This window comes from Ascaphus truei, unplaced genomic scaffold (genome assembly GCF_040206685.1).
Source record: "Ascaphus truei isolate aAscTru1 unplaced genomic scaffold, aAscTru1.hap1 HAP1_SCAFFOLD_622, whole genome shotgun sequence".
NCBI lineage: Eukaryota > Metazoa > Chordata > Amphibia > Anura > Ascaphidae > Ascaphus > Ascaphus truei.
This window is the reverse complement of record NW_027456955.1, coordinates 161,108-175,197: the sequence shown is the minus strand read 5'-3', so window position 1 is coordinate 175,197 and position 14,090 is coordinate 161,108. Positions and strand designations below refer to the sequence as shown.

The following is a 14,090-nucleotide window of genomic DNA, read 5'->3' as shown; positions in this document are numbered from 1 at the left end:
GGGTGTACTCCTCGCTGGCGTATACAGTAATCCCAATTCTATGGCACCAATAAACGGCTTACAAAGAGCCGTATGTTCTGCACAGCACTGACGGGCTGAACTGTGTCTTATTAGAAGTATTTCATGTTCATTGCATTGGTATTTTCCCATTAGTATTGGGTCACCGTGTTATGGTGACTGAATGTTACCAAGTAGCATGGCCAGGAGTCACACAGTGGCGCAAATGTAGCGTTTGGAGAAGTCCTCTTAATAGCGCGAGAGACCAGTGCAACCATTGCAATCTATCATTTCACCTTGGGTTATAGTATTGCAGTAGTATTTAGTGGCTCTGCTCAGGGGGGGGGGGGGTGTGTGAGTATAAAGCTGCTTCTCCTCCCCCGCTCCTTGGCCGGTCCTGAGCGTTGTTACAGAGTGACGTGACCATGCATTTCTGGCCGGGAGGCAGGAGCAGCCCTTGCACATGGCGTTTCCATGTCCCCCCTCGGGGAGGCTGCTCTCTGTGCTTAGGAAAGCTGACGAGTTACTCACCATTTGGAAGCGTTTGCACGCTTACATTCTTTGGAGGAAAAGCAACCCGAAGATGCGGCTGAAGCATTTTATTGGATATTCCACATTAGTGAGGTCCTTGTGAGGCGGGATCGGTCTCAGACAGCAGCTACCTGTCCGTTCACTTTGCAAAAGGAATGTATTTGATTACCTGCTACCATCCCCAATCCTGCCAAGAATCTGTACAGTCTGATTGATCACGGGGTAGAACGTGCACAGCTCATTCCCCACATGCCTCTAAATAACATGTCCGTCCTTCACGAAGAAATACTAGGAATCCACAAACTCTGAACTATTTAATTTCGCAGGAATTTTTATTTTTGATTGAAAACTTATCATAAATGCTGTAAAATGCATTTAATTGCAAGAAAGGCAGATCTCTGAGGGGTGGGGGGAGGGTGCAGATCTCTGAGGGGCGGGGGGAGGGTGCAGATCTCTGAGGGGCGGGGGGAGGGTGCAGATCTCTGAGGGGCGGAAGGGAGGGTGCAGATCTCTGAGGGACGGGGGGAGGGTGCAGATCTCTGAGGGGAGGGCGCAGGTCTCTGAGGGGCGGGGGGAGGGTGCAGATCTCGGGCGGGGGGAGGGTGCAGATCTCGGGCGGGGGGAGGGTGCAGATCTCTGAGGGGCGGGGGGGAGGGTGCAGATCTCTGAGGGGCGAGGGAAGGGTGCAGATCTCTGAGGGGCGAGGGAAGGGTGCAGATCTCTGAGGGGCGGGGGGAGGGGTGCAGATCTCTGAGGGGCGGGGGGGAGGGTGCAGATCTCTGAGGGGCGGGGGGGAGGGTGCAGATCTCTTGAGGGGCGGGGGGGAGGGTGCAGATCTCTGAGGGGCGGAGGGGAGGGTGCAGATCTCTGAGGGGCGGAGGTGAGGGTGCAGGTCTCTGAGGGGTGGGGGAGGGTGCAGGTCTCTGAGGGGCGGGGGGAGGGTTCAGGTCTCTGAGGGGCGGGGAATGGGTGCAGGTCTCTGAGGGGCGGGGGGAGGGTTCAGGTCTCTGAGGGGCGGGGGGAGGGTGCTGATCTCTGAGGGGGGGAGGGGAGGGTGCAGATCTCTGAGGGGGGAGGGGAGGGTGCAGGTCTCTGGGGGTGGGGGGAGGGCGCAGATCCCTGAGGATGTAGATCTGTGAGGGGAGGGCGTAGATCTCTGGGGCACAGATTTAAAGGTGCGGGTTTCTGGGTGAGAGGTGAAGGTGCATTTCATGAGGTCCCTTCCTATAATGGGGATGCTGGCACCATGACAACACGCCTTCTAATTACATGCGTCGGAGTGGAATATCCCAGCCTAAACATGCTAATTACATGTTCGAGGAGACAGGGAAATGTATCTCAGCCTAAACATGCTAATTACGTGTGGGGGAGGGAAGACGGAGACAAGTATCCCACCCTAAACATTGTAATTACACGTGTGACGGAGGAGTATCTCATTCTAAACATGCTAATTACACATGTGGGTGAGATGGGGCGTGTCCTAGGGCCTAGGCTAAACATGCTAGTTACACGCATGGGGAAGAGTATTCCAGCCACACACAGCTTTTCACAACAGATTTTCTGTGACAATAATCTGATTTATCCAAAGAATTGGATAAGCAATATTCTGTCTATTAAACGTTCTTGGCAATAATTTCTATGCCTTATTCTCTCCCAGAGGTGTATATTTCACGGGCTTTTTAAAAATTGCTGCTGAGTTGCAACACTAAGCTTCACACATTGTTTTCGTACTGCATTTTAATATGAAGTTTTTTGAAGTGTAACGTCTTTGCTGGCACCTACCAAACAACATTTTTGCTTTGCAGTAAATCGCCTTCATGGTGACGGAAGCGACGTCACTACTTGCAGAAGAGGCCGTTGGAGAATGTCAGTGTTGGCAGCTCGGCACGCATGCGCAGAGGCTCCACAGCAGCAGCATAGGGACACACAGTCACACACACAACGAATTCACCGTTAGTATAAATATAAAAGTGCAAATAGTTCAAACAGGGTGCGTGTGCCGAACACGCACGTTCTAAGTCACACTTCTTTGCGTTTTGTCACTGCAGTTGTTTTGATTTTTCATTAAAAACATCACCATCACAAATACAATTTCTGTGACAAAAGATCAAGTTTCACTTAAAATGCGCGTGCTTGGCGCGCACACACCCATTAAAAAAATATCTTTAAGAATCCTTTTTGAGCCTTATACACGGATTTTGTTTTTGTTGCGGTTTGGCAATCCCTGCTTGTATTTGCCAACTTTTTTTTTTTTTGAAATCTGAAATCAGTAACCACAACCATTTCTAGTTTTACAGACTTGGCCGTGTGCTGCCTGTGCATCTCCAAGGCCACAGTGCACTTGTGAATCTGGTCAAAGCAGTGCGAGTGCCAGGAGGGGTTGTTGGGGAAACCGGGGGTGGTTAAAATAACCCTAACGCACATTTGTATTCAGAGAATCTTGACTAGAATCCCAGCAAGAAGATCGGGACGCAGAACTAATGTCAATCTCTGTCATTTCCTGCTAATTCTTCTTCATCCTATTGGTATTAATCAATATTACAGGTTTTGGTAGCTATATTGAGTCATTCCTTTTGGAGAGCACCCAGCTCCCAGTAAAAGCGAATACTCTGTATTTTCTCATGTTTAGCAAGGAGTGTGCACCATCCCACCCCAGCAGCACTTTTATTAGGCGTTAGTATCTCCAATTGTGTGGAACCGTTTCTCTGAAGACTGAAGGGTATATAGTTGTGACAACTCGACAAAGCGGAAATGTTTTATTTAAAGCAGAAATCCCCATAACTACCCCCCCCTTTTCTCACAGGACAGTGTAGAGGGAGAAGGGGGTGGCCCGGTATTAAAGGGGTTGCACCCCATATGGCCATCCCCTGACCTCACCAGAGAGACAAGGGGTTAACTGGACTGCGGTCCAGGGATGAGGTTTGCACATTGTTATACCTTGAAAATGTATGTTCCCCTGTTCCCATGTTTCACCTTTAATGTTGTTTCCCAAGGCAGGGATAAAATCCTGCAGAGATTCCTTTGCAGACGCCATATGCTAGGCTAATGGGTCATGAAGGACAGCCGGCTGAGTAGCCTAAGCACGGTGATCAAAAAGTAACTGCCTTGATTGTTACCCAATGTTTAGAGATTAAGTATTAATCAACAAACTCTGCCAGTCTAATTGTTACCTGAGGGCGGAGAATCATTAAACTGGAGTGGTTTGTACGTGTTATGTCTACACCTACAGACAATGCAGATACTTCATTTAGTAAAACGGATCGTTGCCCCTGATTTAATTATGGGGCTATCCATAGAGTCCCAGTACACATGAGCTAATTAGCTGGAGGGCATGGGTTAGTCTGTGTCTCCACGTTAGGGATTGGATACAGATAATTAAGAATAGGGTTGCACAGGTATATAAACTGTGCCAACCCTACAGTTTTTAGTTGTGCTGGAGTTGTGCTTCTGATACCATCTTGAATGTCACTGGATTGCTGGAGTTGTGCTTCTGATTCCACCTGGAATGTCACTGGATTGATGGAGAATTGCTAGCTGATACTTCTCCAGTCCCCAACCCTGAGTAAGTGTTATCTTCTTGCCTGTTAATTGTACTATATTGCTGTGTTCACCTTATTTAAGGAATAAATTATATTTTATTATATCTAAGCCTCGTTCAGTTCAACCCAGATATTTGGTGTTCATTATATCTTGTCATAAGCTACCGTGACAAGCTCTATAATTAACTGGTGGCAAGCGGCGGGATTGAACTGGACCTGTGTTACAGTATACTGCGGAATACTGTAACATAGTAGGAACTTGATGGTAATTGCAAGTTCCTGGGACTAAAGATATTGAACACACGGTAGTGCAACAGTTAACACAAGTTGTAACACCACCTCACTGCTGCGACTCAACCATGAGCGAGGCTGAAGGCTCATCCAACATGTGGACCCGAGCTCAGCTGAAGGACAAGTGCCGTGAATATGGACTGCCCTATGAGAACCAGGAGGTCGCAGACATGGTTGACGCAATCGGTGACTATGAAGCCCGGCTTGCAGAGCCTCAGGATACGGCTCAGTTTGGCCTTTTACAGCCACCCGGAGATCAGGGAAGGAACCCAGTGCCGGGGCGGCGGAATCTCGGGGATGGAACGAGTGCACCTCCCGGGAGCAGTGCAACAGGAGGGGTACTGGTTGCTGCGGCTACCAGTCCATTCACCCCTGAAATGTTGGCACTAATTACTGCATGGGGAGACAGAGGGACACCGGAGGAGCGGCTGCAGTTTATCACTATGGCAGTGAACAGACCCGCTTATTGCCCCCCTGTCCAACCCAACACAGATGAACTCAAGCTGGACCAGCACAGTCTCACCAAGTTCGTGGAAGGCACTGACCAGATTGACAGTTTCTTAAAGAACTTTGAAACGCAGTGCCGGTGGTACAAAGTGCTTCCCCAGCATAGGGTTGCACGTTTGGACCCCTTACTGTCCGGCTTGGCTAAGCAGACAATGATGGCGCTTCCAGATGAGTATGCTGATGACTACGAACACCTGAAAGAACTGTTATTGTTTCAGTACGGTTTTACCCCTGAAGCCTACCGGGGTAAATTCCGTCAGGAGGAGAGGCAGCCCCAGGAGTCCTATGTATACGGGATACGCTGGGTGGAGGGCTATGAGGCACGGACTTACCAACGCCTGCTGGACCTCATCTTTCAGGAGCAGCTCATGGAGCAGTGCCCGCCGGCGGTGAGGGCTTGGGTGTACGACAAGAAGCCCAAGACTTACCAGGAGGCGGCGAGGCTTGCAGATGACTGTGGCCAGCCGAGCCCTGATGACCGCCAAAACAGTAGCCAAGGTGGCGGCGGCACCGGCCAGAAAGTCTGCCAATACCCCCCAATGGACTCAGAGGCCGCCTGCGGGCAGCAGTCCACCAAAGGCGGGGGAGCTCCGGCACAAGCGCCGGTGCTACAACTGCAACCGCCATGGTCACATCAGACCAGATTGCCCGGAACCCCTGCGTTCCGGCGGACCCCATCAGGGGCAACGCACCCCAGCTGCGAAGCCGGTAGCCCACGTGCGGGTAGCTTCCACCAAAGACACCGGACCGGTCATGGAACCAACGCCCAGTGAGACGTCCCATGCAGCACCTGTCCCGGTTTCATCGGTACCCACAGCCAGGAGCGGAGGACATCTCAGCGCGGACCTGCAGCAGACGGACGGCCGGAGCAGACATCTCACCCCGGTCACAGTCGGTGACCGGCAAGCAGTCGGCTTGCTGGATTCAGGAGCTGCAGTGACCCTGGTCCAACCTGATATGGTCCGGCCAGAGGAATTGATCCCAGGCCCTGGGATACAGATCACTGTGGCTGACGGAGAGCCACGTTTCCTGCAAGTGGCCAGAATCTTTTTGGATTGGGGGGAGGGCCAGGGTGTGCGGGAGGTGGGGGTTTTACCCGGTTTGGATGCAGATGTTCTTCTTGGCAACGATCTGGGACCGATGACCTGCACCTATGACCGAGTGCCCAAGCCCGCTGCAGTGGCGGCGGTTACCCGGAGGCAGACAGCGGCAATGGTGGCGGCGCCAGTCCCCCAGCCTTTGGGACCAACGTTAGCGGAGGGCGCAGAGGAGCCCGGGGCGGTAAGCCAGGATCAGTTGCAACCACAGACTGACTTACTGTTCCCTCTCACCCTTCCCCATTCCCCTGACAATAACATGACTGGGGGGTGGCCAGAATTAGGAGCCCAGTTAAGGGAGTCAGTGAAGTCAGACCCTACCCTGGCCGACGTGAGACTTCGGGCGTCCGAATCTCAGGCAGGGGAAGGCACTGAGCACTGCCTATGGTATAAGGGACTCCTGTATAGAGAAGAAGGGAACCCAGGGATAGAGCAGGGATTGACCGGTAAGCGACAGCTAGTAGTGCCCCAGGGGTACCGACAGCAACTGTTACGGGTAGCTAACTCTATTCCGTTAGCGGGACATCAGGGGGTAAACAGAACGCGAGCACGGTTATTATAGCGTTACTACTGGCCGGGGGCATCTCGAGATGTGGGCAATTTCTGCCGCTCTTGTGATGCCTGCCAGCGAGTGGGTAAGGCGGGCGACCGTGTGAAGGCACCCCTGAAACCCCTACCGATAATAGGGGAACCCTTCCAGAAAGTAGCGATGGATCTTGTAGGACCCCTTATGATTTCTAGCAGGCAGGGAAACACTGTGGAGCAGGTGGAGATAGGGGCACAGTTGAGTGCTAGGCAGAAGGGAGAAGCCAGGGACATGCTAGCTAAGTATGGGGCCCTCTTCACTGACATACCAGGGACCACACATCTCACAAAACACCCAGTGCTCACAGGGGACCTGCAGCCTCTGCATAAGCACGCTTATAGAGTGTCAGCAGAGGTCAAGACCAGTATGGAGAGGGAGATAGAGGAGATGCTGACCCTAGGGGTAATTACTCCATCCCAGAGTCTTTGGGCAAGTCCGGTAGTTCTAGTCCCTAAGAAGGACCAGACCACCCGGTTTTGTGTGGACTACCGCTTGCTAAATGCTGGGATGGTGTCAGATGCCTACCCCATGCCCCGCATGGATGAGTTACTGGATGAACTCGCGGGGGCAAAGTATCTGACCACCATGGATTTGAGCAAAGGCTATTGGCAAATCCCACTGACCCTGGAGGCTAGGGAAAAGTCAGCATTCATCACTCCAAGTGGCCTCTATGAGTTTTTAGTGATGCCATTTGGGATGAAGAATGCCCCGGCTACCTTCCAACGCCTGGTCAATAGGTTACTGGAAGGGATGCAGAGCTATGCCAGGGCTTACTTAGATGACATTGCTGTCTTTAGTAATTCCTGGGACTCCCATTTAGGACATGTAGCTGCGGTGCTAGATAGGATCAGGGAGGCTGGGCTTACCTTGAAACCCACTAAGTGTATGGTAGGGATGGCAGAGGTCCTGTACTTAGGGCACAGGGTGGGTGGAGGGCACCTCAAACCAGAGCCAGCCAAGGTAGAAGCCATAGTTCAGTGGCCTGTTCCAAAAACCAAGAAACAGGTCATGGCATTTTTGGCCACCGCAGGATACTATAGGAAGTTTGTCCCACAGTACAGCGCCGTGGCCAAACCCCTGACTGATTTGACTAAGAAGCAACTGCCTGTGCTTATCACCTGGAATCCTGCCTGTGAAACTGCTTTCCAGGCACTGAAAACTGCTCTTGCTGGGGCCCCCATACTGGCTGCCCCAGACTATATGAAACATTTCCTCATACAGACTGATGCCTCGGACTATGGCATTGGGGCTGTGTTGAGCCAAGTGGGGGACGACGGTAGAGAGCAGCCTGTGGTGTACCTCAGCCGAAAACTACTTCCCAGAGAGGTGGCCTATGCCACCATTGAGAAAGAGTGCTTGGCCATTGTGTGGGCACTCAAAAAACTCCAGCCCTATGTGTATGGAAGGGCTTTCACGGTCCTCACAGACCACAACCCCCTGAGTTGGCTGCAGAGGGCATCAGGGGAGAATGCCAAGTTGCTAAGGTGGAGCTTGGCCTTGCAAGAGTTTGAGTTTACTATTCAGCACAAAAAGGGTAGTGAAAACAGCAATGCTGATGGACTTTCACGTCAGGACTATCCCTCTGAGTCTGAGTTCATTAATGGTGCCAGCAGTGCCCCACTCCCCGTTAGGGCCAGTGGGCCACAGGTCACCCATTAAGAAGGGGAGGTGTAGAGGGAGAAGGGGGTGGCCCGGTATTAAAGGGGTTGCACCCCATATGACCATCCCCTGACCTCACCAGAGAGACAAGGGGTTAACTGGACTGCGGTCCAGGGATGAGGTTTGCACCTTGTTATACCTTGAAAATGTATGTTCCCCTGTTCCCATGTTTCACCTTTAATGTTGTTTCCCAAGGCAGGGATAAAATCCTGCAGAGATTCCTTTGCAGACGCCATCTGCTAGGCTAATGGGTCATGAAGGACAGCCAGCTGAGTAGCCTAAGCACGGTGATCAAAAAGTAACTGCCTTGATTGTTACCCAATGTCTAGAGATTAAGTATTAATCAACAAACTCTGCCAGTCTAATTGTTACCTGAGGGCGGAGAATCATTAAACTGGAGTGGTTTGTACGTGTTATGTCTACACCTACAGACAATGCAGATTCTTCATTTAGTAAAACGGATCGTTGCCCCTGATTTAATTATGGGGCTACCCATAGAGTCCCAGTACACATGAGCTAATTAGCTGGAGGGCATGGGTTAGTCTGTGTCTCCACGTTAGGGATTGGATACAGATAATTAAGAATAGGGTTGCACAGGTATATAAACTGTGCCAACCCTACAGTTTTTAGTTGTGCTGGAGTTGTGCTTCTGATGCCATCTTGAATGTCACTGGATTGCTGGAGTTGTGCTTCTGATTCCACCTGGAATGTCACTGGATTGCTGGAGTTGTGCTTCTGATTCCACCTTGAATGTCACTGGATTGATGGAGAATTGCTAGCTGGTACTTCTCCAGTCCCCAACCCTGAGTAAGTGTTATCTTCTTGCCTGTTAATTGTACTATATTGCTGTGTTCACCTTATTTAAGGAATAAATTATATTTTATTATATCTAAGCCTCGTTCAGTTCAACCCAGATATTTGGTGTTCATTATATCTTGTCATAAGCTACCGTGACAGACAGGCTCTAGGGACTCCCTGAAAAACAGTACCCGGGCAGTCACTAATATCACTTCCTGGTTTTTAAAGGGGATTTAAATGTCCAGCCAATAGGATGCCAGAACTGAGGATGTTGTGGCCTTCAATTAGCCTGAGATTTGGGAGCCGTTTTGGTGAGTTTCAGTTTGTGGTAACGTAGGGGTGCGTTTGGTCACGGGGGGTGGGAGGAGTTTAGGGGGCGGTCACGTGGGGGTGTGTGGTTAAGTCGGGGATGTGTGTACGCACGTTGTGGGGCGGTTACCTGGCACTGAGCGGGTAACAGGATACAGCTGTCCGTTCCATGTTATATTTAGTGTAGTGCAACTTGTGACTGTTTTTGAAGCTGTGAAACCCAAACATTATATAAAGTACATCAATGTCATAAAACTGTTTATCTCAGCTGTGTGTAACCCCGTGTCTGGTATCAGCACAGGACATGACCCCTTTAAGAATTACATGACACTGGACCATGTGACTGTGCTTAGCCAGTGGAATGACAGTTGGAAAGGGATTGCTGAGGGGACGGGTGGCAGTTTGTTTTGATATGGTGAGGCTGCTGTAGAACACTCTGCAAGGGCCTGACCGATCCATGGAGTGAGGAGACTGGGGATTTTGCTGGCCAGTACAAAGTACAGACAGTCCTCGTTTTACAACAAATAACTTATCCAACGCTATGCAATGCATATCTATGTTCATTTTTACGCCAAAACGGCTTATCCAACGCTCTTACGACGCTTTGCAAAGTTGTTTGTTTATAATATATATATATATATATATAATATTATACTATATAATATTATATATTATGTTATATTATATATAATACAGTATATACACTATATAATTTATGTGTGTGCAGCATATCTTATTGCATGTGTAAAATATTTGTTGTATTTTAGTGTTAAAAATGCCTTCAGGAACGGAACCTTTCATTTAAACAGTGTTCCTATGGGAAAACGTGTTTTGCTTTACAACGTTTCGCTATCCAACGCCATTTTGAGTAACGCATTGTGTCGGATAACCGAGGACTGCCTGTACAGCGACACCTCAGGGAGTCCTGCAACAGCTAAGAGGAGAAATAACAGCCAGAGGAAAGAAGGCGATCCCCCTGCATTGGGACACAGGCTATATTTTCACATGAACTGTAAGAAGCAGCAGCTGCATCTGTTTGACTCCAGAGCTCCAACGAAAGGTTATTGTACAAATACCCTGTCTGATCAACAGGATATGTGAACTAATATGCAGTGACTGTAATATATATATATATATATATATCTGTGCGGTTATGTGGTAGCCCTGTGTATGTATCCCTGTTCAAAATTATAAAGTAATATATAGTTTGTTATAATTCCTTACAGCTTTGATGTGTCTAATTACTCCTGCTTCCCACTCTGTGTACCCCGCCACTATAAGCATTACACCCCAAGTTACAGGACCCAGCCCCCACCTCAGTGACAGGTTCTATAGTCTGAGGGAAAGTAAAGAAGGGTTCCATGTGTATACACAGGTATGTTGGCAATTTTAAATTACACAGCGTTTATTTTTTGCGGCTTTCTCTAAAGAAATTATAAAAGCCGGTGTGATAACGGCTGCTCAGCCATTTTGATGCATAATAATCTTTAGAGCGAACAAACATTAGGGAATTATGAGCAAATGCCGATCAACACATATTCTGTCCTTGCTTATCATTGTGACGCGGGAAGGACAAACTTGCACTTATTTTGCACCATTGTGTAGAATACATCAGGAACCACTCAAGGAGGCAGCATGTGTTGCTCTCTGAGCCACTTATCTCCGTAGTGTCCCCTCACCAAGCACAGAAAGAGGGGCAGAGAATTTGGCAGCACAGAAACGAGGTGGGTTTTAATGTTTTAGCCCCATAACAGGGTGAGGACACCCCACCTGCCGGGGTTATTGGGAAGGAATGCAAAGTGTCCTGAAGTGAGCTGACGTTATAAAAAACAAAGTCCCTCCATTTCATTCCTCCTCTTCCTCGTTATCGTTCATCATAATGCGCCCCTGCAGAGCGTTGTCCGACGCCACGCGCTGGATGGAGACTATTCCGCTGAGGACGGCGTACCCCACCATGGCCACAAGCCCCACCACCACCGAGAGGATCTGGTTGCGGCGCTTGTGGGGGTCTTCGTCAGACTCTGGAGGGTCGCTGATTGGCGCCTTTGGGGAGGAGCGAGGGATCCCATCTGGGAACACAAAGAGAAAGTGAGATGAGCAAAGGTAGTTGCACCAAAATTATCTATAGGGAGAGGCGCGCGCTTTGCAGGAGGGTAGAGGCGCGCGATTTACTGTGCTTGTGTGTTGTGAGGTCAGACACAGATTTACAAAGCTATAAACACAACTTCAAAAACGTATTGTAAATATTATAATTAGGGTGGTAACGTATTCACTTTATTGCAGCTCAAATATTAATGAGTGGGGCTGGAGCGTTGAGGGATTACTGAAACTGTTCACGAAAATCTCCTGTCCCTTGTCCCATTCCTGTAAGTTAGATCCTGATCACGAGATCGGTAGCTCCAACTATTAACTCCAATTCATGATATAGAGACAGACGATGTTAGCTGAACACGGCTGTGCAATCACAGAGGGTGTTATTAAGCCGGCAGTGACCGTACTGACCAGCCAGGTCAGAGAGGCGGAGTTCTTACCTCCATCCCAGTCAAAGTAGATGCTAAGGATTGAGGTGCAGTAATGGCACAGATTACTCAAGGACTTCAAGTGCTGCTGTAATCTGTTGCTGGGTATCTTGGCCTTCATGAGAAGCACTAAATTGCTGAAGATGTGGGCATCGAGGGAAGCTGGGCTGCAAGAGAACGGCAAAGTCAGACAGCCCAGACACACACTTACACCAAACACTGCTCCTGTATTGTGACGTGCGACATACCTTTCATTCCCACAAACACCGACAGGCTACATTGCACTAATCCTGTATTTTCGTAATTTAGAAATGTGTATAAAATAAACAAAATGTTTCCAGTTGCAGGAGTGACCAAGAACAGTAACGGAGTGTTGGTTATGTGGTCAGAGGCACCTCCATGCAGAAATGAAAACATTTTCATGCATATTTTTTCTCAGGTGATATATATATATATATATATATATATATCTCCACATCCACACCGGGGGAAGGACCAGCACAGATAACATTCCAAGAGTGCTTCATTCATTGTAACATCGCCGGAAGAAGAGATCAGTGTATCTCGAAAGCTCGCATAAATAAAAGCATTTCGTTAGCCACAGAACGGTAATCATCTATTTATTTTTTGATAGATATATATATAGATATATAGATATATATATATATATATATATATATATATTTGTGCCGCTTTAAATAACCTACAAACACAAACAGACCTTCTCTTTCATCTCTTAATCTGGAGACTGATTTTATATTTAAAATGATTTGCATTGTGGTTATATAAAAACGGATTTCTAACTGATCGCTAATACTTTGCAAATGTAGGACCGATTGTCTGTATACACAAAGCAAAACTACGAAACACGTTCTGAACTAAACGGTCACACTGTTAGAGGATGTGGAACGGGGACAGTATTTGTTCCCGATTAAATCTCCCATACTAGAAGCTCCTTGTAGGATTGGGCCGTGTTGCCTGTTCATCGCCTCACTGCAGGAATCTCGTGTGTGTGTGTACAATCTCCTGCTGCCCCACACTGCAGGAATCTCGTGTGTGTGTACAATCTCCTGCTGCCCCACACTGCAGGAATCTCGTGTGTGTACAATCTCCTGCTGTCCCACACTGCAGGAATCTCGTGTGTGTGTACAATCTCCTGCTGCCCCACACTGCAGGAATCCCGTGTGTGTACAATCTCCTGCTGTCCCACACTGCAGGAATCTTGTGTGTGTGTGTGTGTGTATGTACAATCTCCTGCTGTCCCACTGCAGGAATCTCGTGTGTGTGTACAATCTCCCGCTGTCCCTCACTGAGGAATCTCAATGAGAAGTGTGTTTAATTTCCAGGTACTTACGAGTCTCCAAAGAAGAATTTCTCTGTTCCCAGCCTCTGAGATAGAAGGGTCATACATTCCTCAGCATCCGAGTACAGCTGCAGATACATACATGGGATGGCAGACTTTAATACAGACAGTACTACGGGGACCAGCTGCATAATCTTCCTCGTGTAGGAGTATAAAGTACTAATATTATTATTAAGTAATGCTGCAAGTGTGGGCTCCTGACAATCTGAACCCTCTGCAGTATAAAGAAATGTTGACTGAGCCTCTAATGAGAACCCCTTCAGTCGGTGTCGCCCCAAAGGCGGACATCTGAAAGCGTTCCCCAAGAGCTGCTCCCCTCTGCGCAGAAACAGCATGCTAAGGGTTAACATCGGGGCTTTCTTGCTGCTCTGCGTTGTCAGCCTCGCCCTCCGCGGTGTTTATTACCCTTCACAAAGGAATTGCAAAGCTGCGCTGATTCATGCAGAACCATTAAGCCTACATCTACGTCGCCCCAAAGGCAGACAGCCGATGGGTGTCAGTTGTTTGGTGCTCAGTTCCTGGGTTGGGTAAAGTCTCCTAACACAGCACATTGCAGCCTGTCCTACCTCTCCTAACAGCACATTGCAGACCTATCCTACCTCTCCTAAAACAGCACACTGCAGGCCTGTCTTACTTCTCCTAAAACAGCACATTGCAGGCCTATCCTACCTCTCCTAACACAGCACATTGCAGGCCTATCCTACCTATCCTAACAGCACATTGCAGGCCTATCCTACCTCACCTAACACAGCACATTGCAGGCCTATCCTACCTCTCCTAACACAGCACATTGCAGGCCTATCCTACCTATCCTAACACAGCATATTGCAGGCATATCCTACCTCTCCTAACACAGCACACTGCAGGCCTATCCTACCTCTCCTAACACAGCAC

General features: G+C 48.9%; 1 protein-coding gene across 3 annotated transcripts in view; it reads right to left on the bottom strand.

Moving 5' to 3' along the window:
- Window positions 1–11,018: 11,018 nt before the first annotated feature.
- MTX1 (metaxin 1) overlaps window positions 11,019–14,090 on the bottom strand; it is a 36,529-nt gene continuing 33,457 nt past the window's right edge. For all 3 annotated transcript variants that reach the window (XM_075584504.1, XM_075584503.1, XM_075584505.1), the window contains exons 6-8: window positions 13,188–13,264; window positions 11,846–12,000; window positions 11,019–11,383 (exon numbers count right to left, since the gene is read on the bottom strand). In XM_075584504.1, the coding sequence (XP_075440619.1) occupies window positions 11,160–11,383; window positions 11,846–12,000; window positions 13,188–13,264 (456 nt within the window). In that variant the 3' untranslated portion in view covers window positions 11,019–11,159. The remainder of the gene's footprint in view (window positions 11,384–11,845; window positions 12,001–13,187; window positions 13,265–14,090) is intronic.